Genomic DNA, 27,873 nt, shown 5'->3' on the forward strand with positions numbered 1-27,873 from the left:
TCCAGCAGCTTCTCTACCAGAGCAAGGGGGAGGGAGAATCTTTTCTTGTGGCTGCAGCAGCACTGTACAAAACAATCCTTCATCCTTGGCACTGCTGCAAGCCAGCTTCAGCTCCAGGAAGAAAATTCTTTCAGGGTGTTTCTCTGTACTTGAAAAGGAGAAAAAGGATAAAGTGCATTTGGCAAAAAGCATCCTTTCCCTGTCTGTCTGGGCCTTTGGGATGGGTCCTGTGCACAGATGCTGGCCTTTTAAAAACAGAGGTGTTCAGATATAAGTAACAATGCAAACTAAACCTGCAGAGGCAGGTTTCCCAGAACTCTGCACAGAAAGCCACGGGTGCGTCCCACACACAAAGGATCAAATGCCAACAAGATCAAGGTCTTGTAAACTAGCCCAAGAGATAGGACAACAGGGCAACTGATGCTGTTAGCCAAGCAAGTGCTATGGATCCTTCCCAGCTTATCACTAACTTGTTTCCGCCTCTTGCTTGTTACACTGCATAGAAGGTACCTCACTGTCAAACAAGGCCCCATTCTGACAATTAAACCACGGTGGCAGCCTGCTCTACTTAATCTTGATGACATTCTAATTAGCCTTGCAGAACCTAGCACTGTTCTTCTGAGAGCTGGCTCCCCAGCGATGCCCCTGCCAAAACAATACCCCTGGCACCCTGGATTTCTCTGCAGGAGGACAGCCAGTGCCTTCTGGTGTCAGTTCAAGTCAGCAGTTGTTTGCTGCAGCAGACACACTTGTATCCATCTGCTGTCCCTATGGACCACAGCACTGCTCTGCTGGAAAGTGATGCCTTGAGGAGGGGCCGAGTCAGGAAGCAGGGGTAAAAAAACCCTGAAACCCATGAAGTGTTTTGAGAGTGTCAGCTCACTCTCTCCTGTCCTCAACATGCCATCAGGTCTCAGGGTAGGGCACTTCACTGGGCATGATGAGTTCACTTGGACACCTGCCTTCTTGGGGGAGACCACAAGCAAAGGCAAAAACCACCACAGCCAACATTAAAAAGAGATTCCTGCAGCTACCTGCACCAGGGCTTATAGCTACAGACAAGCTAGGAAGGGATTCCCAGGTTTCTCCAGGCAGTGCAGCCTATGACCACCTACCTGTGCCATCAGGACCATCAGGAACAGTGCCATCTCTTTCACAGCAGAAGAAAAAGAAGCAGAAAAGCTAGGATGGGATTAACTAAGAAAGCCAAGATGATGTAGCCAAAGATGTTTATTGTAGAAACCTTTGGAGGACACTCTGGCCCCAGCTGGGGTAGGGAATTTGGGCCAAATGAACCACTGTGATGTGCAGCTTATGTTGACAGAGTCCCAGCAACTTCTGAACCCAAGTATGACAGTATTGTACACAGCAGCCTCAGTAGAACAAGTGCTTGGACAGCAGTCTTGTTCCTTAAGACCCTTCCAGGACCTCCAGAGCAGTAACATCACATCCAGAACATTAAACAAGTATTGAAATAGGTCAGCCCAGAGGCGCTCACAGCTGGAGTGTGAGGATACCCTCTGGACATGCTGACTGCCCAGCCCATCAGGCTGAGGTCAGTGGCTCTGACCACTGCTCTCAGTATCTTTCTTCACTCATGGAACAGCCTCAGTTGAATTTTCATAGACAGTCTTTGCCATGGCATGTGCCACTTTTGCCACCTTCTTCTCCTTGGCATCCGGGCCCATGTTGCTGCGGGCCAGCTGAATCCAGTACTGCTCCGTCCTGGAGAGGTAGTCTGTGTGCTTTTCACCAGGCTGAACGGGTGGGTGCTGCTCCTCTCCTGCCACACACAGACAGGGAGACAGAAAGAGAGGTCACCAACAGCTAATGAAGGCAATCTGCTCTTTTTTGTGTCAACCCAGGCAAGACTGCTCTTCAGCTTACGTCTTTAAATGCAAGAGGCTCAAAACCTGTCAGCAACCAATGAAATGTCTCTTCTAGCTTAAGAGCAGCACTTTGCTTCTGCTGGAAAGCTCACCTGGATGCCAGGAAGGCCTTCTGGGCTGGCAGTGGAACCAGCCTGTACTAAAACCCACTTTGTACTAGTATGGAAGCAACATTCATCTTAATTGTTACCTTCCTCATCTTCACTCTCCTCTTCAGAACTCTCTTCTTCCTCTTCCCCTCCTTCTGCACCTTCCATATCATCATCCTCTTCACCCGAGTCTGACTCTTCCAGCCATTCTTGTGTTTCTTTGATGGGAAAGGAAAGAGAAGCAATAAATGACAAGCTGATTCCCACTCCTACACTCAGAACTGTCATGGAGGATGCCAGGGCAAGATCTGATAGATGTGCTCCTTAAGAGGCCTGCTGTATTCTGCCCACAGTACAGGGCCTGACTCTGATGGGGAGGAGTGGGAAGAGATGAAATAGTCAGGAGAAAGTGAACATCACAGAAGAGATATGAAGGAGAAGCTGCTTAGGACCAATGCTCAGTTCTCCTTCCCAGTACTTCACAGTTCCATGATCAAGACCAAGCCTCCTCTCTTTCTGCCCTTTGCTCATTATGCACAGCAGGGACATTCTCTTCCAAGGTCTCTCTACAAGACCCAAGACACGACCTTGGCTGAACCACCATAAGAAATACACTGCTCAGCACCACCCCTTGAGGAAGCTCCATAACTGGTTGGGATTTTTTTCCCCCCTAGTGTAGTGTTGCTACACTAAAGGCAAGAAAGAGACACCTCCCTGTCAGAACTTACTTGGATCCATCTCCACTAGCACCTTCCATTCTTCCATCTTGTGTAGGTCGATACTGTAGAGGTCACTGAGGGTGAACTGGCGATCGCCCACCTCAAACATTCCCCCATAGACATACAGAACCCCATGCTTCACTGCCAACATGGCATTTGAACGTGGGCATGGCTCCACTTGCTGCCCCAAGGCTCCATCTTCCTCCTCCTCCTCCGATTCGGACCTCTCCTTCTCATCTGACAGTCCAGAGATCACCTGCTTGATTGTCATGACAGTCCCATCTTCTGCCACCACCTCTTTGACTATCTCCACCGGGCCTTGTGCAGGTTGCTTCTCCATCTCCTCATCCCCAGCACCCTCTGCCTCAGCTTGTCGGCCACGTCTTCGCTTCCTCTTCTCTGACTTTGGTCCCTGTTGACAGGAACAAGGAACAGGAGAGTGTGTGAATTGTGTGCACCTAGTAGCAGGTACAGCAGTTAATACAAATACTCTGGATTCTGCTGGGAGGGAAGAGGGAGAATTCAGTTATTTTTCACTACAACTGTAAGCCTCAAGTGACAGGTGCCACCTCCCACTCAGCAGGAACTTCCACCAGCCATAAAACAAGGAGCAATGAAACTACTGGAGAACCCACAGTGTGGAGTTGTTTCCTCCATTAACAGCAGCATGTGCTGAAGAGACAGAAAACAGCTTTTTGGCTCTCCACCTCACAGCTGCACACAAACACACACAGAGCCCACTGGTTTGTGACAGGAGCAAGGGAAAATAACCCACCATTTTGTGGAAGCAAACCAGTTGCTGGGTGCTAAATTACAGTGCATTATCAAGAAGCACTCCAGGTCTTCAAGGTACTCTGGGAAAGGGCTGGAGAACAGTCAGCTAGGAAGGTGGAAGCAAACATCTGATTGCATGTTTGCCTGTTATTTGGTGATTGACTTCTTTTGAGAGCAAAGCCAGAAACAGTTGGGGTGGAAAGAAGGAAGCTCAGCCAGGTCAATTGTATCTCACTTGTCCCTTGAGAGTGGTTCAAACAAAATCAAGGATCTGAGCTGAAAGCCACATTTATGAGGTTCTTACAAGCCAAGGTTAGTATTTCATCTCTGCTAGTAGCTCATCAACACTGGTGAAAATAGGCAGGCTTATTGATCCCAACACAAGAGCTCTTCACAGTAGCTTTTACTGAACTATCTCATGTGAGACTCACACATCTGACCTGGAAATGGCCTCCAGTAAAACACCATCACTAAGTTTTCAGGCTGCTCTGCTTCATCTTGCATTACACATCAATGGGCACATGCAGCCTATCTCCTGAAACACTCTCACTTTGCGCCCAACCATCAGGTCTCTCAGGCTTCCTCTCTATCCCAGAAGGGTGATAATTTGCACCACACTAGAAGCAGGGTGTGGAGAGCACAAGGAGCTGTGTGGCAGGGAAGGAGAGAGGCAGCACAAAGTCAGAGAACTCAGCTGGTTTGAGAGCAGAACCTGCTGGAGCTGCACATGCCCAGCTTCAGTTCTACAGCCTCTCCACCCCTCCACAGTCAGTGGGTAACAGATCAAAGCAGCAGCCACACATAGTGGTGGCTCAGCTTTTGGAGCAGCCTGAGTTATTAGAAATTAGCTTGCTCCACACTGCAAGAAAGCTGCATGAGGCTAAAAAAAGAGTCTAAAGGGACATATGTGAGAGGATCCAGCAGAATGAACTGAGCAGATCTGTGTGCTATTTCGAATGGAACCTTCAGCTGCCCGGGAAACCAGCGGTTTTTCCCCATGTCGTAGAAATAAATGTCATTGAAGAAGTCTCCTTCGATGCTCTCCTCCTCCTCTTCATCATGCACTCCTCCAAACAGAAGGGAGCGGTTGTTGGGAGCCACTGCCACCGAGAAGCCAGACCTGGGAGTGGGCTTCACTCCAGAGGGGTTGAGCCGACTCCATGTCCACCTGTCTGGTAATGGAGAGAAGCAAACAGGAGCATCAGCAGAGAATTCTGATCCTTTTCCTGCCTTCCAAGGCTCTCCAGTACTCCAGCAGGTAACTCATTTCCATCCCTCCTACCCTCAGAAAGCTGCTGTGTCTTCAACAAAAGCAAAGGTGGATCTTCATATAAGACACAAGTCTTATGAAGAGCAGCTGAGGGAACTGGAACTGTAACTGTTTAGCTGGAGAAAGAGGAGGCTATGGAGAGATCCTTATCACACTCAATGGACCTGGAAGGTCAATATACAGAGGTAGATGCTGGTCTGTTCCCACAGGTTATTAGTGACCAGGAAAAAGTTGTTTACTGAAAGAATGGTCAATGCCCAGAGAGGTGGTTGAGTCACCACCCCTGGGTGTGTTTAAAGGTCGTTTGGATGTAGCACTAAGTGGTATAGTTAAGTGGTGAACTTGGTGGAGTAGGGGTAATGGTTGGATCTGATGACAGCAAAAGTCTCTTCCAACCTGAATGACTCTATGAAACTCTGAGTGCTTTCTGGGGCAAGGAGCTTCTACATCTCTACAGGAGTATGGAGCTCAAACAAGGCCTGACTTCCTCTGAGTATTGAGGAGATGCACCTCAGTTACCCACAGAGCCCATCCTACATCAGTTCTCTCCATTTACCTAACTTGCACCACCACCTTAACCCCCAGAGTAAGAACAGTTCAGTGTATGGAGACCCAAGCACATTTTAACCAGCAGCAGAAGGCTTGTGCTCTAAACCTTCCAATCCTTTCTACTCTGGATTTAGAGCAAATCCCTACGCTGCAGACTGGGAGAAGCCTTTGCACTGGGCTAGGCACTGGAGGAACCACAATTTTACCAAGATGAACTATAAATAGGACATAATGCAAGCAGGGTCTGGAATCCAGACAGTATGTGACCAACCTTCCCCCCCCAGATTTCACTTTAAGAGGGTCAGGTTTCAGAAATCAATCACAAATTTAACACTGGGGAAATTCAGCTCAAAAGAAGATTGTCTCGTGTCATGAGCCAAGGACAAAACACACTTAAGAAAATGATGGAATTCTTATTTCTGGGGACATTCAGAGGTAAAACAACCAACCAATGCCCACCTTTGATAATATCCCTGCACTAGGTAATCTCATGAGATCACAGCCCAATCATCTTTCTTAAGACTCTGTGAGACACCACTTCAAAAAGTGATTCTCAAAACAGGAAGAATCATGAAATCCCAACAATTTTCTGCTGCAAACCAGAAGTGCAGTGACCAAAAAGTCCCAGAGAAGAGGAATTGCAAAATGTTGTCCTCATTCCCTCCCACATACAAACCAAAAAATAAAAACATCCCTAAAACATCTTTTCTAGTGATGCTTCTAGAAGCTGCCTGTGCAGGCCAGAGCTTCTCACAGTTGTGCAAGGAGCCTAGAGACCCTCCACTCCACCTCAGACTATAACAAGGAAGACATAATTCCTACAATATACTCCTCTGAAACTCCTGTTTCCTTCCCCTAGCCCCTTTCTTTTTCAGCTAGAGCCACACAAATGCACTCAAGCTACCTCTGGGAAGAAGATATATTTAAATCAACTCATCTGCTGTGTTTAGCCCCAAAGCAAATACTGGGGTGTAACTCTTGTCATTAAGAGAGACATTCTGTTCTAAACTTGGGGGTTTTTGGGTCTGTTATTCAGAGAGGATTTATATGCAGAGGCCTGCAGCATCACTTCCAGTACAACCCTCCCAGCTGCAGCAGTAGCTTACCTTCCTCCTTGCCCACACCTTCAGTCTTCAGCAGGAACATATCTGTGTGCAGAGTGCCTTTGTCAACATCTTTCTTAACTCTCTGCAGTGGAAAGAAAGAGAGGGACGATCAGTGAAACAGTTTCAGTGACCCAAAACACAGGGAGTCAAACTTCTCGAGGCCCAGAAATGTTGGTATGTGCCATTCTGAACTCATCATCTCACAGACAGGCCTGGCCGTAGCCTGAAGCTACACATGAGAAGACAAACACTGTGACTGGGCAAGGAGAAGCAACACAAGTGCTCACACTGTGGCCCGGGGGCAGCAGGTAGCTCACAACCACAGTGTTCAAACCAGCGTTGCTTCCTGGAACGAGCCACAAGCAACTTCTGCCCCAACAACCAGGCAGGGCTCTCCAGGCTGCAACACAAGCAGTTAAAACTGTTTGCTCTGGGGATGGAAAGCCAAGGGAAGGAAGGAAAATCAAGGGAAGGAAGGAGGGAAGAACCAAGGGAAAGAAGGAGGGAGTGGGAGGAAAACGGAAGGAGGAAAAGAAAGAGCAGCAGCAAGGACAGGAAACCCACGCTCCTACTTTTTACTCTGCCACAGTATCAGGTGCTCTCGAGGGACTCATTTCCTATCCATGCCCCTGCTTCTCCTGCTGTAAGAGAGCAGAAACTTGCTCCATCAAAGTGGCACATAACTTTCAACAGGAGTCACAAGGCCTTCTGGGATTCTGCTCCTGAATCCTGAGTAGCTCAAGAGTATGCTGCATCATCTGCAAGACCCAAGTACAGACCTGTGACTAGAAAGGGTCTGTCTGTCCCATTACAAGAGTAGCAGAGGTGACAGCTCTCTCTCTGCATCACAGCCCAACCCCAGATGTCATTTTCAGTATTCAGGCCCCCAGGGAACCTTGGGCAATAGTTGTTTTTTATTTCTAAACAGAAATGGAACAGAAGCCTCACTTTCATCCCTACTAAAGGCAACAGCAAGACACCAGCGAGAGCAGGATCTAGTCTCAGTTGAGGCAATTAAACTCATTATATGAAATGCAGTTTTCCCTTGCTCCTGTCCCTGTACTCCAGTGCTCATGGCAACATGCAGCATTTGAAAGCCTCACCATGCAACACCACTAGAGTAGGTCTTTTAATAATGTCATTATCCACCCATCCTTCATGCAGAGCTCCTAGATCCTTGTAATTCTCTTCCTCGTGGGAGTTATGGCATAGCAAGAGAGCTGCTTCCAGCAGAAGCTAGGAGGGTTGGGTCCAATCCTTAGTAAGAGAAGCAGGGCTTGGGTACATCTGAGAGGACAACAGCACAGTGCTGTCCTGCTCTTGCCAAACCCCAACGCCTTGCCTTGCACTAGACAGGTTTTGTTGCTCCAGGGGATGCTATTACTGCATGGCAGTAACCAGTTTGAAGCACCAGTATTCTGTTCTCACAGAGGCAGAAGAAAGTGTGCTTGAGGCACTGCACAACACCACCATACCTTGGACAAAGCTGAGAAGCCCCAGGGAAGGCTGATAATAAAGTGCTAGAGGGAAGAGATCTCTGCTCACAGTGGTGCAAAAAGGAAGCTTCGGTTAAGATGAGGATGGAGGTCTGTAGGGCTGCCTCAGGAAATCTGCTCCTTTGAGGTAGTGGCTCAGGTGTCTTCTTGTTCTCCACATGTACCTATACATGTCCATTAGCCAACTGAAAGACACACTCTTCAGGCCAGGATGTCTACACTGGGGAGATCCAGTTCTGGGCAACCACTTCAGAGAAGTCAACAACTGCACTATTCCACCTGCTGTCCTGAAGCAAGAGAACATCAGGCACAGAAGGGGCAGGAAGCCTGCAGAGACGAGCATCAGTGACAGCCCTGTTTTCTCAAGAAGAGGTTATACAGCAACAACAACTTCAGCCCCTGTCAGTTCTCCAGCAAGTGGAAAACAAACAAGTTTTTGCATTGCTGAGTGGTTCTGAGGCATAGCTAGAGGAGATTTGGTGCTGCAGACATGGTTGGAGAGGCTGGCAGTGGGCAGCACTTCAAACAGACCCTTGAGAGAGAGCTGTCAGGGCAGGAAAGAAATGCCTTCTAGGAAAGGTGCTGTTAAGTATCAAGTACACCAATTCATAGCCTGGTGGTGCCTTTATTGTGGCATCTACAGCAGCAGCTCTCAAGTTCAAAGGGCTGTGAGTCACTGTGCCAAGCAAGTGCCATCCTCTGGCAATGTCACATGTCGCTGTCACACAGGTCCAGAGAAGCAGAAGTCACCAATGCAATGCAGGCTGAGGGCAGCTGAGATACAACAGCCTTTTTTGTCTATCACCTTAACAAGGCATGCTTCTAAGCCTCACCTGAGCAAAGACCTGTCATGGATGGGCAGGGCAGAGGGAAGGAAGGGAGGAGAAAGGGCATGAGGGAGGGAAGGGAAAGGAGCCTTCACACCTTAGAGCACTGAAGTGCACCCTGGTGACTGCCAAACACCCCTGTGCTGACAGAAATTGTGCTTATTACCTTCTCAGTCCCAGACAGGCTGCATTTTGTCCTTAAATGCCAGCCAGAGCGCTCATTCACATGTGCAGGGGACATACTGGCTGAAGTAGGAGCACAGTGAGATGTGCACTGCCTGCATGCAAGGAGGGAAAACAGCAAGCACTGAGAGAGCAGCTGGCTTTGCCACTGCCCAAGCTGTGTACAGTAACTCCATTATTAGTCTGCTGAAAGCCACACAGTAGTAAACACACTGTGTATGCACCATGACAAAGCTTCTCGGGCTGAGAAAACCCCAATGAGGCAGAGTGGGAGTTAGTTATTTGTTGTCAAAGAAATGCCTGTTTTCCCCAACTCACACTGGCTTACAAGCAGGCACTGCACCAGTCAGAGTACACTGTTACTGGAGAGATCAATCCCCTCACACTTTGGGCATCTGCTTGCCTGAAGTAGATCACTGTCCATCACAAGAGGTTCCTATTCCACTCCACTGTCCTTCTTGTCTTGAAGTTCCAAGTGCTTGTTTTCAAGCACAAAACTGGCTTGGAAATCCACATGCAGGTATACCATGAAGTTACAGGAGCTTTACAGGCATTAGCTAAAAAAACCCACCTCAGCTCCACTGACAGAGAGTAAGGTGCCTGTTTATCCCCTTTCAAAAGGAAACTGAGGCATGGAGAGCTGCTCTTGAGGTGGAGAATGAGAATTTACCATGATTTGTGCTAAACATAGAATCATAGAAGGCTGGATGGGACCAACAATGGCAAAATGCACCCAATCAGCAGAAGGCCTTAGCAGACACAACTACAGAGGGAACCAGTCCCGACAGACCTCGCAATTCAAGCAAACACTTCAGCCCTGCCACAAGTAATTTCCCAGCAGAATCCAATTCAGCTTTACAAAGCTCTTCATTAAAAACACCAAACACCCCAACACCCAAAAGAACACCACATGCCAGTTGTCTTTGGCATCCAATGGCCCTGCACATGTCTAAGGCCAGCCCTCCTATGGCTTGCAGGCTGCCTGCACCTGCAAGGTAGAGCAGCCTTAGTCTCCAACACCTCCTGGCTTCACTTTCAGTGCCACTCAGGCACAGAGCACTCAGGTTGCCTAGCAATGCAGAGGTCTCCTCGATTTGCACAGCCAAAAATTCAGCTTCATACAGCAAGACCCATCCTCAGCATGAGAAACAGGTGAGGACATCTTTAAGCTCAGCAGGAGAGCAAGCCTGAGCTCCCTGAGGGATTGTGAGGTACATTTTAGGCAGAGCTGACAACATCCCCTTCTGTAAGGGACTGCAGAAGTTGCCTTCATTATTTTGAGGCTGAGAATGAAAGGAGATGAACATAGGAAGACCACTGGGCTATGAACTGTGCATTTTAGAGTATCAGCCACACTTGCCAATTTGTACACTGGCATGTCAAGTTAGTTGCATTCAATGCTGTAAAGCTCTCCTCTTATCAACTGCACCCTGGTTGTTCATCGCTTGATCAGCAAAATCTAGTGGGTGGCACAGGCAAAGGCATGGCTGGGTAGCAAGGATCTTGTCCTGACTCTGTGTATTAGTACTGGAGTGCCTTAGATGAGTCACTTGAGCTTTTCTGCCTCTGTTTCTCCAGCCATGAAAGAGATTTTTCCATGCAGGTCATGTGAAGGGAATTGAGCAACACAGCCTGGACTGACAGACATGACCGAAAACTGACCCTCCAGGCTCAGCTCTGCATTCAAGTCCAGCAAATCAAAGCAGGAACAAATCACTGCTTCTGCCTTCCCATCTCACATCTGCTGACCAGACTGAGGACAGGCAGACTCCATCAGGGCAATGACCCCAGCTGCAAGCTGTGAGTGTTGCTCAGGCTTTATGGGGCTCCAGCAACCTGCTGGGTAGAAAAGATGTCTACAATCCCACCTATAACCGTGAACCTCCAGGGCTTGCATCCCTTTTTGCCCTAGGCAATGTGCATTTTACCAGACCACATAGCTATTTTGGTACAGTACTTCAAAGCAGATTTACAAGGGCTCAGGGGACCACAGGATATAATGCATCACAACTGCCCGTCACAGGAAAGCAGCCCTGCCACAACACAGCTCTCCTCCAGTGATGTGACAGCCATATTGGGCTGACGCTAAAACACAGCAACTAGCTTCAGTTCCACTTCTCTTCCCTCCAAACCAATTCACAACATCTACATGCTTTGGGGCAGCTCTGGCTGTAAGAGGCCTCCACACAAAGCTGCCCCTTTTTATATGGCACAGATGCAACTCAGTCATGCCTTTTAATGCCTGTATGACTTGGTGAATGCTTGGACCCTTGTAAGTAAAAATGTCTTCATACAGCCAAAAATGTCTTCAGAGCATTCCCAAGTGTAGCATCTGCCTCTTTATTTGGAAACAAGGAATAGGTCTTCTCCTGTGCCTGCCCCGTGCCAATTAAGTATTGTTTCCTCCACCATCTACCTCTTCCTTGTCTCTAGAGTACCACAGCCAATGACTCTGGGGAGAGTTCGCAAGCCAAACGACTCTGCACTTCCAAGTAAGCCCAGAGAGATGCACAATCAGCTATAAGCAACAAGATGAAGAGAATCAAATGGTCACACATTAATGAAGTTGTATTTCTTCTGGAGAGGCTAAATCTTGCTGAATTTAATTTTCAGGAGCATGCTAAACCTTTGTTGCTTTGCATCTCAAGAAAGCTGCAAAGAAAATACTGTTCAGTGCTCCGGATACGCCTGGAAGTTCACTCATGTGTTCTGTAGCACAAGTGAAGCCTCTGTTAGGAAGAGCACATCAGAGAGAAGCAGACTTAGCTCTCTGTATTACAAAGGAAGTGGCTGTTCTAATCTGAAAGCTTACCCTCGCTCAGTGCCTTACATAAAGGCTGAGTGCAGCTTGGCATTACCTTGTACCTTCTACTTCCTTTTTATTAGCTCAAAACACAGAGCAGTGTGACAGAGCCCCCGCTTGTAAAGTGGAATGGAACAGAATCAACGGCAAACATGCAACAACTTTTGTACTTCCATGGGGCTCAGTGTGCTCTTGGAACCCAGATACTTTCAGTAGCCACCAGAGATCCACCTCTAGCATAGCATGCAGGCTCATGCTTCCTTCCCACCCTCTAGAGTGAGGAAACAGGATAGGGAAAGAAAAGAGGACAAAGCCCTTTTGGGTAGAAAATGCCTCTGTATTGTTACTGCTATTTAATCAAATGCACATCTGATGAGCTAGAGCCCTGAGCGCAGGCCGTGAGGAGGCACAAATGCTTCTAAATATATAGCTGGACTATCTTCCCTCTCCTTTCCCTGCTTTTCTTCTTTGTTCATTTATTCACATCAGAAGAACAACGTGTCCTCCTCCCCCAGCGACGCGCTGCTGGAAGCGGTGCCTCTCCACTGAGACAGCAGCAGCGGGATCCAGCTCTTCTGTCTGCATTCACAACATTAAAAGCTTTTACAGGAGCCTTTTGCTCAATGAAATATTTACTTCTTCCTGCCCAGCGTGGAGACATGGATACTTGGTCAGTCAGGACATATGGTCTAAAGGGCTACCCAGTATAAATTACCATGATTAACAAAGCCAGGAGCAAGGCAGAGGAAGCCTGGTGCTCATCAAAACTCTCCTTGGGCTTATTGAGTTTGCTAACTCATGCTGCTCCCTTAACCCTTTTCCTGATGCACGCAAGTACAAGTCTCCTGCCAGCTGCTGCTATTAACCTGCAAGTGCTGGAACACAGATGAGTCCTGCCTGAGAATGCTTAAAGCTGGCAGTAACCACCACTCCTGCTAAAAAAGGTCATTTCTCCTGGCTGCTTATTCCTACCTCTGTGACATCATTTCCTTATACTGGGTTAGATTAGCAAGGAAACCACAAAATTCCTTTTAAGCAAGAGAAGGTCCTCAATCAGCACACAATCACATGAAAAAAGGCACAATGAGATGATCAGATGGTTCCTGCTTGGCAGCAGCCTGAACAACCTACAGACAAAAGCGCACCTTCACTCCAATCTGGCATAACCACAGGCCAACACACACAGTGTTCATCAGTGGCAGGCCTGATGTGTGGCAACATCATCAGTAGAGCAGTGGTCAGTTATGTGATGCACTGGGGATGAGGCTTGTGAAACTCAGCAGTGGAATCAGAACGGAGATCTGAGTTTTGCTCTCCCAAGCTCTAAAGCCTTCTAGCCTCTCCAAGCAGCCAAATCACAGTGACTCTACAGCCAGCACTGGCCAAGACAATCGCATTGGCCTCAGTCAAGCGACCTGAGTTTGCAACAGTGTAGTTTTCATTTTACCTCCCTAGCTTTTCCATCAACTATTCAGTTTAGATGCAGGAAACAGTGCAATGACTTACCACAAAGCCCTTCCTACCTGTTTGGAGTAGCCTCCATAGATGATTATGCTGCCCTCAGGAGTGGTAGCCATTTGACATCCTGATCTTGGAGCAGGCCCAATCCCTGAAGGAGCCAGCTTGCTCCAAGTGAAGGATTCCAGGTTGAAGGCATAGACATCATTGTAATAGATGTAATCTCTAGGGAGAGCAAATTGTCACATCACAGATTTTTGTGACAGTCACCATCTAGGAGAGGATAAACTATCACCAGCAACCCCTGAGGGGGTGCAAAACTCTATTCAACTCTTTGCATTTATAGCTTTTCTCCTTCCATAGCAACACAGATTTGTTTGGTTGAAGGTTACTGCTTCAACGCAGCAACTTGCACTTGACAAAGCTCCTTTAAGCAAGACCTCTCTGGGTTCTTTTTTTACCCTTGTCATTACTACAACTCAGTAATTGTTAATATGGTCCAAGGTTAAGTTAAATCAGAACACAAGAGATCAAAACAGATTTCAATGTATGTCTGTCTAGGAGGTGGTAAAAACACCCCTATGCCCTGTTCTCCTGCTGGCCAGCTCACATATTGATAGAGGAAAATGCTCTGCATAGGTTAAACTCTCAAGGCCACAGGCAAGACTAGGAGGAGCTCTGCAAGAAGCATTGTGCTCCCAGAGACTCCAGTTATACTGTGTCCTGTCTGAGACCATCCACAGCTCAGCTGCCTTCACAGTCCCCATGACATCATAGCTGTGACCTCATGTAGGCTGTAAGAGTCTACTGGAGAAGATATTTCTAGAAAGGCAAGGATCTTTGACAAAGTTCAGAAGCCAAAGGTGATGTGCTGAGCTTGAGCTACAAGGGTATGTAGCTACTTCAGTGATTAGCTAAGTGGTACAATGGTTTCTCAAACATTTGAAGACTAACTCTCAAGATCACTTGTACAACATAAAATTCCAGTTCAGCAGCAGTACTCTTGAGGATAACCCTCCCAGCAAAGCCCAGCTTTTTTGTTACTGGTGAATTTCTGTTGTCTTTTTCACAGAGGACACCATACCATCCTGCAGGAACCCACCTCGTGCTCTCATGGAAGCCTCCAAAGACAATCAACTGCCTTTTGCAAGCGACCATTCGATGTCCACTTCGCCCAGAGGGACCTCCTGATGCCCTGAAATACAAACAAATTCCACTTGTCAGCACAACTCTCTCTCCTGGCATGTCAGTCCATGTTTATTGAAGACACTGGCAGCTGGGCTGATCCTTCTAGAACTGGAACCACGGGGACCTTTGTTGCCTTAATATACCTCTATGCTTTCTTCCTCTACCTCTTGGTATTTGCCACACTGGCATTTTGCACTAACAGTTTTATTCCTACTGATAAGGGTCTAGTATCTAACAGTTCCCAAAGCCTTCGAGTTTTCTCTGCTTTGAGTCAGGAGACTTTAATGAATAGCAGTTAACAAGAAAGGTACTTCAGACAGAGATGTTTTCTCCAAGTACCCAGGTAAGAGCCAGAGCCTGATCTGACATTGCCTCTCCTTCAGTGCCTTAGGAAATCACGTACCTATGCTGTCTTCACTCATCCACCTGCAGTTAGGATACAACATCAAACCACTGAGAAGGCTTTGTAAATTACATTTCCTCCAGCACGGAGGCACTGCAGCAAAATAAATCCTCATTATTATCCTGCACATTAAAAAGCAGCTGCACATCTCTATTCTGCTCTTTCAAGCCTTCCTGACCTTTCAGTTAAATGTGCCACTTCCATTTCCAGGAACAAGCAACAGCACCCCATCTGTCACATCCAAAAGCTGTATGCGAAGCCAAGCAGCTGGCAGTGACACTCCTGAGAGGGAACGAAGGTACACCTTCCTTCATGTTCACCCACAGACTGAACATCGTAGGGGAGAGAACAAAAACAACTTCAACAACTCTCCAAACAAAAGCAACTTCAGGCCAAAACCCTGAGAAAACAGTATTTGCTTTGTGTGTTCTCTGTAATCCATGGATTGATCTATCAGGCTTTCACTCTCACTGAGGAGCCTCCCAAAGCACATATGGTTGGCAGCACTGAACTCAGCAAGCCTTCTCAAACAGGCAATGTTAACATCTGTGAAGTAGTTGCAGACTCAGGGCCTAAAGAAAGAGAAAGCTGCTCACCTTTAAAAACAGTAAAACCTAAACCCACAGCCCCACCGCTACACTTAAACCGGCAGCAGGTAGCCATGAAGTGTGATGATGCAATTCTGTGGAGAGAGAAAATGAGGGTCCTTGTTCCCCATCAAAAAAGGCACCAGCCTTCATGAAAAACTCCAAGCAGAACAGCAGCATTTGGGGAAGCCTCAATTAATATTGATTGCCTGGACTTTTTATGCTGAGAGAGTCAGGTTTGCTAGGCAGTTACTGGATTTTTAAGTGTCACCCTGCGGAACAGCATCTCTGGTATTAATTTCATCAAGATCTGAAATCATTATTTTCCCTTCTCTAACATAGCTCCCATGTTATTACTCCAAAGGAAGTAATTTCTTTTCCTAATGGAAAGAAGGAATTAAAAATCAACATTAACAACAAAATTCTGTCCTCAGAGAGGATCTTCTGCCTTCTTTCTCAGACAGATTTCCTCCAAGTCAGGAATCAATTCTGAGCAATAAAAAGTTTATTCATTGATGTGTGTTTTAGTAAACAAGTTCCCCTGAGTACAATTAACTCAGAGTCACACACAAAGAACATCCAGGCTGGGGCTTGATCCGAATTCAGGGAAGTCTCACTGGCACCAGTACCACTTGCTTTCAGTCATAAAGCTGTTTCCTCCTTTCTTTAGCCCAGCAACACAAGATGCTGAAACATGGTTCCAGAAGGTCTGCACAGCATTGTATCATCTCAGCTTTCTTGGCCTTAATGCTACACATCACAGGAGGCAGCTGTAAAGGAAAGTTGACAGCTTTTGATGTAAGGACATACCCTTCTAAACTTGCAGCAACTGCTCTTTAGAAGTACTTTCACATGGAATTATTCAGCCAATGGCCTTCATCCCCAGTCCCCAAACACAACACTGGGGAAAACCAAACGGCATAGTCAGGTAGGACTGTCAATACTTATAACCAGGTGTCACTCCAGAAGGCACCTGCTGCAAACTCCAAAGCTTGTTTCCCAAATGCAGACTGCATCCTTTTACCTATGTCCTTGCTCATGGTCCAAAGCAAGCATTTAGGAAATGGTTTCACAGGCTTTATGATTAATATTCCACTTCATGGGGTTGAGACCAGAAAGCAGACATGTGGGAGGGAGCTGCAAATTCTCCAGACTTTTCTTAAAAATAGATTAAAAGATGAGTCTGGGTGAGGACTGGCTCTCCACACGTACAGAATGAGTCTGATCGGAACTGCTCCAGAAAGAATGTGCTTTTGCTTGTGGAGTTACCCTGGGACCTACAGACCTGAAGTCAGCACCCAGATTCAAAAATTAAAGACAGTGGCTACAGACTGCACAAATGAGTTACCTTTTCATTCATTCTTCATCCAGAGGAAGAAATGTGAGAATGAATCTTGGAACCCTTCCACAACAACAGAAGTGATAGAACACCACAGTGACATTTCAGGACAAAGCACTTTTATCCTCCAGCACTCACGGCAGCTGAAACCCAGTGACTTTGTGTTCTGGTTTACATCTCAGGCTCACAAAGGCCAACAAGGGCTCTGTTCAGTGGCACACATAGACAGTGCATCCATGTTTGGATAGTCAGGAAGTCAAATACACAATTGTCACAAGGCACAAAAGCCCTCAAATCCCTTGTAAAGTTGTACATTTGGACCCTGAACTACCAAAGAGTAAGTTCACAAAGGTCACTTCTAGGTTGACAGAGTAAATCCACTCAATGGTACACCAAAATACTCTCCTTTTAAGCACCAGTGCAGCTTTCCACCTTGTGCTGCAGGACCTGATCTTTGCAATGACAGAGAGCACATGAGAGAGCAGAGCTGTCAATTAGAACCAAACCTGTGCTGACAGGCGTCCCGCCCAACAGTGACTGCTCCAGTTCTCTCTGTAAACAGCGTTGAACAGATGCTTGTGAAACGTTCCTCTGCAGTATTTATAGCACCACATCTCACAGAGCTGTGATGGGAAGGATCATTAACATTCCAGTATTAAAGGGAGCAACACAGGCTCCAAAGCAAGACAAAGAGTTACATGGAGGAGGGATCTGCCACGGCCCCAAAGCTTGATGCTCCCCCGTCTCTCTTTGACGAGTGCAGTGGGCCACAGAGAGCCGAATAAGAGTTCTCTTGAGGAAGGAATGAGGCTATTAGGTTAAAGCATGTCTTAGCTCTAAGGCAGTGAGTAACAAACAGTTTATGCACTGAGAAAACCTTGTGCATCACACACGTGGCAAAGTGTTCCAGTAAGTCAAAGTCAGTTGCTGGCAAGTCTTCTAACAGGCTGAGATTTGCTGTGTTTAGACCATTTTTGTGCATGCAAAACGCAAGTAAACATAGTCAAATATTGCCAAATGGAGCAGGTTTTAACTCTGTCAAGCAGACTGGCACTACTGTGCTGGGAGATAATGGAGATCTTTGTGCTGTGTCTGCAAAGACTGCTGGGAAGATGAATGTTACTCACAGAAATGAGTTGAATTCAAGGTTCTCTTTTCTAAAGTATTTTATAATCAAGCCTCTTCCTGCACCAGGATGGTCTGTGGCACGAACAGTGGGCCAAGAAGGACAGCACAACAGTCTGAAATCTAAGCTATGAGGCTGGAATAAACTAGATTTCCTAGAACTCCAAGTTCAGAACACAGCAGGGTCATCTTAGCTACTAAATCCACACCAACTAACACACTCACACCCACTTGAAAAAAGGCACATGGGATTCTTCCCATGTAGAAAATAGACAGAAGCTTTCTCTCTTTAGGCCAGACCAAGTTACTCTTATTTATTTGCACTAAAATGATGTTTTCCAAATCCAGCTGAGTTTACTCAATACCAGTTTGTATCTCAAATGTCTTATCCCCAGGCATTTACCCAGGTAACACTGCTACCAGATTGGACATATGGAATTACTAGTCTGCTGGGTGAAGGCTTCTTCTCATGCCTGAGCTCGTGCCTCACCATGACCCAACAAACCTACACAATGTGCCCCTTCCATTTAGCCTTCCCAGAAATGTTTACTCTCTCAGCAGCCCCCAAGCCGACCCTCACCACCACCAGTCAACCAAGCCAGTTACTGGCAATCCAAAATCAGGTAAAAGCTTGACTTCAGACAGACGTGAGGAATGGTATGTGGAAAAATGAGAGCACCAATAGGGTTCCACGGGAAAAAAATCATAATGCTGAAGGAAGGGAAATGCAGCAAGTGTTATGATCATCATTTTCCAAGAGAAAAGTCCCTCATGCAATTCAGTAATCATCTCTGCCCTTTCCTTTTCCCCTTTCCAGGCAGACTATAATCAAGATGCCATATGGAAAAAAGCAAAGAGGCAGCACAAACTTGATTTTCACACTCAGTCAGGTTAGCATTAAAACAAAGACGTCCCCTCCCAGCCTCCTCCACCAGATGCCTCATTAGTGCAGCTCCTGGAGCTCTGCCCAAGGATGAGAAGGAGATGCGCTTTGTTTTGTACCAACACTGGGACCAGGGCACAGGCACTTGCAAAATTCCATCAAGGCTGAAAGACAGCATAGGTCACACTCAGCATCCTCACTGCTGCTGCCCTGTGCGGGATAAGATGCAGGCTGAGTAGAGCCTTGTGATCACCTCATTTCCTCCTCCCAGGCAGGTCAGGTACCACAGCCTTTGTTTTGGGAGTGGAAAACCCCAAATCAGCTCTACAGCAGTGCATCTTCAAACACACAAGATAACAAATTGCACCATCAGTGGTGGAGCTAAGGAAGCCTCCTTTGGATTCTCCAATGGCTCACAAAAAACAACCTCCTTGTCTCATTCTCTCTGTAGCTAGGTGTTAACACTGTCTGCTGGTGAGATTATTTCAACCAGGAGTTTGGTTTAAATGCCAACCCTTTCCCAACTCTGGTGAGCATCTCCACCTCCCCCTTCTCTTACATGAAAGGGATGTGAGACATTTGAGTTCATCCCCTTTATTTGGCTGAGAGTGAGCCAAGGATTCAGAAGTTATTTTGGGGGAGCTGGGAGGGGTACAGTCACAGTCATTACGTCAGCTTCTGTCTTCACAACAGGCAGATCAGCCTGCACAGTGACAGGTCTTTTTAATCCTTGCACCTCTTAAAACAGCCCTCCATCATTTTGAAGGGTTTCTCTCACCCCTACTTCTCAAAGACAAGTAAGGCTCACTACAGTAAACCTGGCCTCCTGTAACACAACAAATTACAGCGGTTAGTAAACTTAACACTTCCAGGTCTGCAGCCAAGAACTACAATGGTGGGCAGGAAACAGTCACTTCTGAATCAAACAGTTTTCCCTCAGCCTCCCAGAGCTACTCAAAAGGACAATTCCTGGATTCTCATAGAGCTGCCAGGATCCTGTGCTATGAAGCATCTTTCCAGCCTAGCTAGTTTTGGAATCTCTGGGGGGTCTGAACTTTGGCTCCACATTTCTTCCTGCACCTTCAAACCCGAGTTCCTTCAGTGCTGAAGGAACATCAATAAAATTAAACCTCCAGATTTCCTCTCCCCATCAGGCAACATTAATACTACCATTTTGTAGGGAGGGGACAAAAGGCAGACAGGAATAACAACTGACTCAGGCATGTGCCAAGGTATGGTCAGGGGTGTCCACCTCTGCACAGCCCAGCCCTAAACCACCCTTACAATTACTGTGCAAGAGACAGACACCGAGAACAGGCACTTGCACTCCTTCTTATTTGAAGGAGGAACACGGGGCTCATAACCAGGAGCTCAACAGGCCAAAGAGCAGATGAGCAAGTGTTCAAAGCTGCTGCTTTCCCCAGTGCCACCTTAAGGGTCAGTGGTACTGGAGTTCCAGCCCACCCAATGCTGTGGTCTGACTAATCCCACAGCCAAAACAATTCCAAAGTCCGAGAGAAAGTTTACGTGAAGGCCAGACCCAAAGCCACATCTCCTGCCTCTCAGTCCACTGGATGATCCATGAGATCTTTTTCTCTCACACAAACACAAGCAGCAAAAAAACAAGCCAAAGGTTAAGGAAACATTAGCAGAGGAAGTCAGGTCAGATCCACAGAAGGTTTTTTGACACCTTAATGCCTGTCAAAAACTCCCAAGGCTTTTGGCACTGATTTACTTTGACAGGTCTGAATTATTGGCTTGTTTATCCCCAGGAATTTTGAGGCAGCACATGCCAGTCATCAGGAGTGAAGTTGGCTCTGTGGGTAGATACAAGCTGTCTTCTCAAGCAATGGTAAAACTTGGAGATCTTCATACTAGTCTGGAGAAGCCCAGCCCTCTATATGCAGAGGAGAGATGAGCAGACAGACTGGAAATCACAGCACTATACCAGGAATCAAACTCAGATCATGCTGTCAACATGGCTGACTTCAGAAAACATCACACAATTACAGAATCCCAGATCAGAAGAGACCTCAAGGATCATCTAGTCCAATCTTTCTTGGCAAAGGCACAGCCTAGACAAGATGGTCCATCACTTACTTGATCTGCTCCCAGGTCTTGGTAGCCAAATGCAGGACCCAGAGATCCTTGTAGTGATAGAACTGTTCCCCATTGGGAGACGCAAACTCCCCTCCAAACACCCAGAGCTGCCCACCGGCTGTGGGCACCACTGCTGCCTGCCAGGAAAAGAAAGCTGGATCAGGTGAAGGTTCAGGAACTGGACAGGAGAACTTTATCAGTCAGATGTGGCAGCTTCTTTCAAATACCAGAGAGCAGACAAGTGACAACAGCAGCTCACTGGGGCAGAAGGGAGGGCAACTTTAAAATCAAGCTACTCATTGTTTAGCAGACCTTCCCTACAGCAAAGGGAACCCAGCCAAGGAGTTAGGTTCTCTCACCTCCTGGCAGCTTGAATTCTAGCTCTACAAATTCAAAGCTCCTTGTGAAAGCATCCTTGGGATTTAACTTAACAACTATTCAAATCTCCCTGTTCACCAAGACCTAAGGTTAAGCTACATTTCACCCACCCTTTAGTGACATAAAGAGCATCCTGCAGAAGACAAACTGGGACACCATGGGAAGAGCAGACACTCCCTGCCTCCAAAATACACCTAATAGCACCAGGCAGGCAGAATAACACAGGGAAAAAAATATGGAAGAGGCCATTAAGAGCACACAACCGCCCTTTGAAGTTTTTATTGAGTATAAACAACAAACAGTATAGAAGCCAAGCTGCAGCACAAGTCCAAACCTTACATTTGTCAAAATCTAAAAAGCATTACTGCTCCCTCTGAAAAAAACTAATCCAAACAAAACCCAAAAGCCCAACCACAAAACCCCAAACACGAAGGAAATGTGCAATACTTGGAAAAGAGGAGACTTCTACTGCTTTGATTACAGCAATTAGCAGGGGAGAGTATCAAAGAGGTTTGTTTGAATTTTTCTGCACAGAGTAGCACCGAAACACTGCAAACTGACACTTAAAAGCAGAGAAAGAAGAGCAAGACTCGACCTCATAAAAATCACCTGCTTAAGGACCATGGAAGAAACCTCAAAAGAAAACTATGACTGTGCAAATTTCTTCATTGACTAGGACTTCCTGGGTTGTTCATGCTATAAACAAATTCTTCCACAGATGTTTTTTCCAGGGTACCCATCACAGATCAACACTAGGACAATGACCTCCTCCTTCAGAAGGACTTCATTACCTATCTTTCCCAGCAAAGAAGATGATTTTTTAGCATCAGACACATGACCATGCCTTGACATCAACCAGCCTATACATGCAATGACTAAACACATGAGGAAATATGGGGTGTGCCTTCAGCAGGATTTGTGGGAATATGAAGCTTTCTAAACAAAGAGGACACATTCCTGATGTTCAGTTATCTACTGCTTAAAAGCTTAGGGTGGAGGTAGATACAACAGCCTGCTCATACTTGTCTGTGACCTTTTGGAGAGCTGGGTTGAAATTCATTCTATAGCCCAATCTTTTCCTTAACTGACAATGCCCATCCATGGTACCCTCACCTCAGCTATCTGAACTGATGTAACCAAAGCAGTGTAACTCAGAGGATCGCTTGCCAGAGACTGAAAACGTGCACATACAAAGCCCCAGGCATGCTTCTGTTCACCTCTGAGCTAATACAAACAATGCATTCAAAGTGAAGTCACACGGAAGACACCAAACTGGTGAACTAATGAGGATAAACTGTTTCCTGTGTGACTAATTATCAGGCAGAAAATGCTGTCGAAGCAGCACTCCTTAGGCAGGATTCTCATTCTGTTTCTGTTGTGATCCTGTGGCAATTCCCCGAGGCACAGCCTGCCTGCTCAGCTCACATTCAGCTGCTCGACAGCCACCTGCTGGCTATCAACACCCCAACACGCACCTCTCAACTCCACATCTATCAAGCAACCTCCTTTTTACTTAAAAGTGTTTGAATCTCCTTATGGAATTTAGGCTCTGAAGCCAATCGCTACAAAAATCAAGGTAGAACCTGTCAGTGCAAGCAAGAACACACAGCTCAGAGCAAGACTGGTATTTAGGATGTAGCATAACAACCTAACTAAGGTACTGGATCTTACCAGGAAGCTCTAAAGAGCTTTGGCCATGAGGAGGAAAATAACATTTGCATCCTGTATGGCAGCTTTTGAACTGTACCAGTCACCCAGCCACTTGCTGCAACAGGTAAGATAATCTACCAGGCTGGTGAGGGCCAAAGACCTGCAAAAAACACAAGTCTTTGGTCCAGTTTCTAAGGTGCAGGTGTTCACATAAGAGTAAACAAACCCAAATCCTTCATCATCACAATCAGCCAGTGATCTTAATGATAAGAGGCACCAGCAAGGTGAATTCTAAGGGAGTGTTATGATATCCCAGAGAAAATGTAAACAACTTTGTCTGTTGCCTTTACAGATAACAGAAAAGCAGCCCATGTGCTAAGGAAAAAAGGAAATTACAAACCAGAGGCAGGGCACACAGTGCTAGTGGTCCATCACACAGCCCGGACACTTGGCAAAGCCCAACTGCTACATGTCGACAGGGACATCCTAAAGGAATGGATGAGGCTTTCACACTGCTGGAGTGTCTGGATCTGTAATGCCTGTGGGCATTACAGAAGTCATCATGCACAACTTGGCCATTCAGAGCACCTGGGGCAAGTTCAGAGCTACAACCAACGTGAACAGCATTTTAAAAGTTCAGTGACACTCTAGGGTTAGGGATGGCTGAGTCGGTCCCTACAAACTGCAGCAAAGAGAGTTCTTCAGAAGGAGAGTCTCCCCCATGAGTCCTGTTTGAGTTCTGCAGAAGCAACAGATACAACCTCCAATCTTCATTCCACAGTCAACGTTTCCAGAGGCCACCCAGTGATCAGACAGCACAAGCACCTTGGAGTGGCTTGTGCAGGCCCCCTGAGCAGAAGAGATGGCGTGACGCCATTGGCAGACCTTTATAAGGTGAACGGACAGAAGCAGAAACCCTCAAAGGGTGAAAAACCAACCCAGAGCAACTCCCATCCATCTTCAGCATGGTGTCAGAACCACTCCAGCTGCTGCTCTGGCAGCCAGAACTTTACCTGGTGAGCACATCGCCTTGGTGGTGGGTTGGGGACCTCTACTTTGGCCCAGCTGTCCTTTCGGATGTTGTAAACATAGAGGTCATTATACAGGTATGTCTGTTAGAGAGGAATCAAAAACACACATCACCACAGCTCTGCCTTGGATGGAGTCACTTTGTCCAAGTACAGGAACTTCTGAGGGTTAGCTGTGAGTCCAGGACAAAAGGAGAACAGCACAGCTTTGCAAAGCATCAGCTCACCTCATCAGGCAGGGTAGGAGGACAACTACTTCCCCCGTTAGACTGAGAGTCAGTAACTTTTTCAGTGATCCACTGAACTGGACTGTTCTTTCTCAAAGCCTTGGTTAAGACTTTGATAGGTCAAGATACGAGGACTTTGTGGAGAAGCTGGTGGTCTCCTCTCACAGGTAACTGGAGACAGAACAAGGGGTAACGGCCTCAAGCTGAGACTGGGTAGGTTTAAAATGGACATTAGGAAAAAGTTTTTCACAGGGAGAGTGGTCAAGCACTGGAATGAGCTGCTCAGGGAGGTGGTGGAATCATTGACCTTGGATTTGTTTAAGGATTGTTTGGATGTGGTGCTTAGGGAGATGGTATAAGGTGAATCTTACAGAGTAGGGTTCTAGGTTGGACTTGGTGATCCTGAGGGTTTTGTCCAACCTGGATGCTTCTGTGTGACTTAAAGTTGGAGCTTAACACAGATGTGCAGGTTAAAGTTGCCCAAACCGTTGCTCACCTCCAGAGATAGAAACAGCTTCAGGTAGTGAAGCAGGCAGAATTAGTTTAGCACATGACATTGGGTGATGCTAAGGCAGCCAAGTATCATTGGCAGGCTCAAGTTTTCAAGAAACAGTGCATACAGAATGACAGAATCACAGAAACATTCAGGTTGGAAAAGACATGCAGGATCATGAAGTCCAACTTCTTAAGAGTTATTAAGACCAGTTTGTTTCCAGGAGCACAGTAAACACTCTCAGAAATTCACTCACAAACATTTGCTACTGTATCCACCTCCAAGGCAGGCAGAGCCTTGCCAGCAGCAAAAACTGCAGAAGTATCTTGTTTTGAAAGATGGAAGATGAGAGATTCTTCAATAGTTATCAAAAAGTGAAGGGCAGATATGGGTACAAGTGAGTCTGGAGAAATTATAAAGCCCTGAAATATTGATGCTGAGACAATCACTCTGACTCCTTAATGGGTTCTAGCATGTCTCCTTCCTGCCAGCTGTTCAGGCATGAGACAGTATCACGGCAGAATTAAAAGGCTATTTTGCTCTCATTCAAGGACAAATACATATTTTATGACTTCTGCCTTGAATTTCACTTCAAATGAGATTCATGCAAATTACAGGAAAAGGCAGGGAGAGGGTAGAAGAAAAAAATGGAAGTATACATTACTTTTTGGCCATTGAAATATTCACCTCCAAAAAGGATCAATTCATCTTTCTCAGGGTGAGCAGAGAGGGAGCCATTGAGCCTGTAGAACAAAGAGGGATGGCCGAAAGAAAGTACCTATGTAAGAGCCCTGCACAGCTCAGAAGCCTGCAGCCTTTAACTCACATTACCACCTCTGCCCTCTATCCAAAAAGATCTCTCCATCATCTGCCCAATTACCAGGCTGTGATATTCCCCCCAGGGCTAAAAACTTCTCAAAGAAATTAACTTCTTGCAAACTTCTGGCAAGATTAATTTGACAGCGTCTGAAACCCTCTCCTATTTCAGGAGCACACACTCCCCTCTCATTAAACATGCCTTTTGACATGAGCTCTTGAATTTTAATGCTGGTATGTCAGGAAAAAGAATTAGTTTTATGAGGGCACATAACGATGGGTAGAACTGTCTCAGATCAACTTATCTGCGTCATTATTCTGCAGTCACCACTGGTCACTGCCAATCTGTGTCCCACCAAAGGGCTCTGCACCATGCAGAGACAGACCTCTAACACTCCCAAGGAGGAACTAAGGAACCACTTTAACAACTCTGTGAAATTAACAGTAGTGCTCTGAGCAGAGACAAAAACAGGTATCACAGAGAAAGGTGCTTTTTTAACAAGCCACAGGAAACAGAAATACAGAACCTAGGAGTATGTGGACCTAAAGCTGTGTTTGATGAAGTGTCCTGTATCTCACTGCACATCCTTCTGCCTCTCCAGACCTTTCAGCTTTCTAGTTTGAATCAAAGACTTCCTCTTTAACTTTTAACTACAGTCTAAACCTGATGGGATGATGATATTAAGGCCAAAAAAGCTTTTGGGCCCATTTTTAACCTGAGATACAAGATACCAGACATTTTATAATGGCAGATACACCCTGTGGCAGATATTATGCCTTGCATTCTCAGGAAATAACTTTAAATGAATAAATTTCATCATAAGCATCATCAGCCACTGTTTAAGTGATAGCCAAAGCCTTAATTGCTTACCTAGGTGAAGGGGGTGGGCAGGATGACTCAATTACTTGGGTCTTTTTAGCATCTAAACTTTGGAATTCTGCTATCAGGGCTTCAAGATCCTCCTGAAAATAAAAAGACACATGTGAGCTCCTTGACATTCAGAAAGCAACCTGCACACCACAGGAAACCAATACCCAATCTCAGGATTTCCCTCCTTTAAACAAGTTGTCTGCTTAAGATTCCCTTCATTGGGTCACAAGAAATGGGTACTAAGTACTTCCACACACACCTCAAAGATTAGTCTCCCCTATAACATTCAGAGAGTCCTAAAAGGATTGTATGTCAAAGGCATTTAGTGCACACCTGCTATTTCTGCAGCAGAATCACTGCACAAATCAGCATATACACACAAATCATTTAAGCCTTAAATGCAATTATAAGCAGCTACATGCTACAGCCCAGCTGGTCCTCTTGTCTGCTATGGAAAAAAGACTAAATGCACTGGAAACACTCTTCTATTCCCTGTTCATACTTAAGCTGAAAAGACAGCTGCACATTATTTTTATTCCAACTTCTGTCAAATAAAAATGAAGTCTGCCTCCAAAGCCACAGACACACCAAGTTGCAAGGGCAGAAGCAGGGATCTTCTGATGCGCTGTCTCCCACAACCCTCGCTGCTCACCACCTCCCTTCAGTTAACCTCTAAGGTGTGGTCAAAGCAGGGATTTCCAAATTCTGGGGATGCTGCCTCTGTAGCACAGAATCAGCTCCATCGGCTCTCCCTGCAGCTGTACCCTGGCACTTTCCATGTCTGAAATTTTGCCTTACGCCGGTAACATCACATTTTGACCTTATAAAGGTAGCTAGTTTGAGGGCTAGATACACTCACTGTAGCAGTGAGAGAAACAAGCATTTTCCTCCAGCAGAAAAGGAGGGAAGAACAGGAAAGTAAGAAAGACCCTTAAATTGCATTTATTATCCTTTTCCTTGTCGTCCTTTTCCACCTGCTGCACCCAGTTGTCAGCTACACGGTTTATTCTCTTCTCCGAGTGCCGGGCGTTGATGACTCTGCAGCCCCACACTGACCCACGGGCGCGACACAAGCACTGCTTTTCCACTTCTTCACCGAGAGTGCCCTAAACTAACTTCTAAAAGGTTCATGAGAAAGGCACTGACCTCAGTATCCCTCTGCCTGCACGTCTTGTACCCAGCTGATGACCTGCGAGCCCCTAAATCACTTCACCAAGTTACAGCTGCTTGCCATCTGCATAAATTCCCCTTACTTTCAACGTGAAATACCTCTGCCTCCAACCCATTCCGCCAGCCTCTCCATGCCGCCTTCCCTATCACTGTCCCTTCAGACTGCGTTTCACAAAACGCCCCGAGACGGACGAAGTGCCATGGGAGGCCCAAGATCTGTGAGCTGGGGCTACCAGAGCCCCCTGCTCCCAGCCCTCACCTCCTCCTTCTTGGCTCTGCGGGACACCTTCTTCTCCATCTTAGCAGCTGTCTTCTCGGCCCCTTTCCCTTTCTTCTCCCGCTTCCCTTTCTTCCCCATGGCTGCGAGGCCGCGCTAGGCCGCTCCGCCAGCACCGCGCTGGCCGAACCGCACTTGCCGCCCCAAGCGCGCCGCGGGGCGGGCAGCGGCGCCG

At 46.6% G+C, this 27,873-nt stretch overlaps 1 protein-coding gene across 3 annotated transcripts; it reads right to left on the reverse strand.

Annotated features, from left to right (window-relative positions):
- Positions 1-1,212: 1,212 nt before the first annotated feature.
- On the reverse strand, positions 1,213-27,873 carry KLHDC4 (kelch domain containing 4). 3 transcript variants are annotated; one of them, XM_064160082.1, is made up of 12 exons: positions 27,681-27,873; positions 26,252-26,343; positions 25,229-25,307; positions 23,830-23,928; positions 20,789-20,925; positions 14,266-14,358; positions 13,229-13,388; positions 6,397-6,478; positions 4,435-4,643; positions 2,707-3,109; positions 2,080-2,196; positions 1,213-1,783 (listed from the first exon to the last, which is right to left on the reverse strand). In XM_064160082.1, the coding sequence occupies exons 1-12, from the start codon at positions 27,777-27,779 to the stop codon at positions 1,596-1,598; spliced, it is 1,758 nt and encodes a 585-aa protein (XP_064016152.1). In that variant the 5' UTR covers positions 27,780-27,873; the 3' UTR covers positions 1,213-1,595. The 3 variants fall into 3 exon arrangements, with proteins under 3 accessions (XP_064016152.1, XP_064016153.1, XP_064016154.1); XM_064160083.1 differs by lacking the exons at positions 23,830-23,928; positions 25,229-25,307; positions 26,252-26,343; positions 27,681-27,873 and adding an exon at positions 22,838-22,922; XM_064160084.1 differs by lacking the exons at positions 20,789-20,925; positions 23,830-23,928; positions 25,229-25,307; positions 26,252-26,343 and having other exon boundaries at positions 27,681-27,701.

The sequence above is a fragment of the Pogoniulus pusillus genome, chromosome 20 (genome assembly GCF_015220805.1).
Source record: "Pogoniulus pusillus isolate bPogPus1 chromosome 20, bPogPus1.pri, whole genome shotgun sequence".
NCBI lineage: Eukaryota > Metazoa > Chordata > Aves > Piciformes > Lybiidae > Pogoniulus > Pogoniulus pusillus.

Excerpts from the sequence above, each read along its gene's own strand:
- KLHDC4 (XM_064160082.1), bottom strand. The coding sequence starts at position 27,779 with ATGGGGAAGAAAGGGAAGCGGGAGAAGAAAGGGAAAGGGGCCGAGAAG. Across the intron at positions 23,929-25,228 it reads AATATTTCAATGGCCAAAAA|ACATACCTGTATAATGACCT; the intron begins GTAATGTATACT and ends CCTCTCTAACAG. Across the intron at positions 3,110-4,434 it reads GGTTTCCCGGGCAGCTGAAG|GGACCAAAGTCAGAGAAGAG; the intron begins GTTCCATTCGAA and ends TCCTGTCAACAG.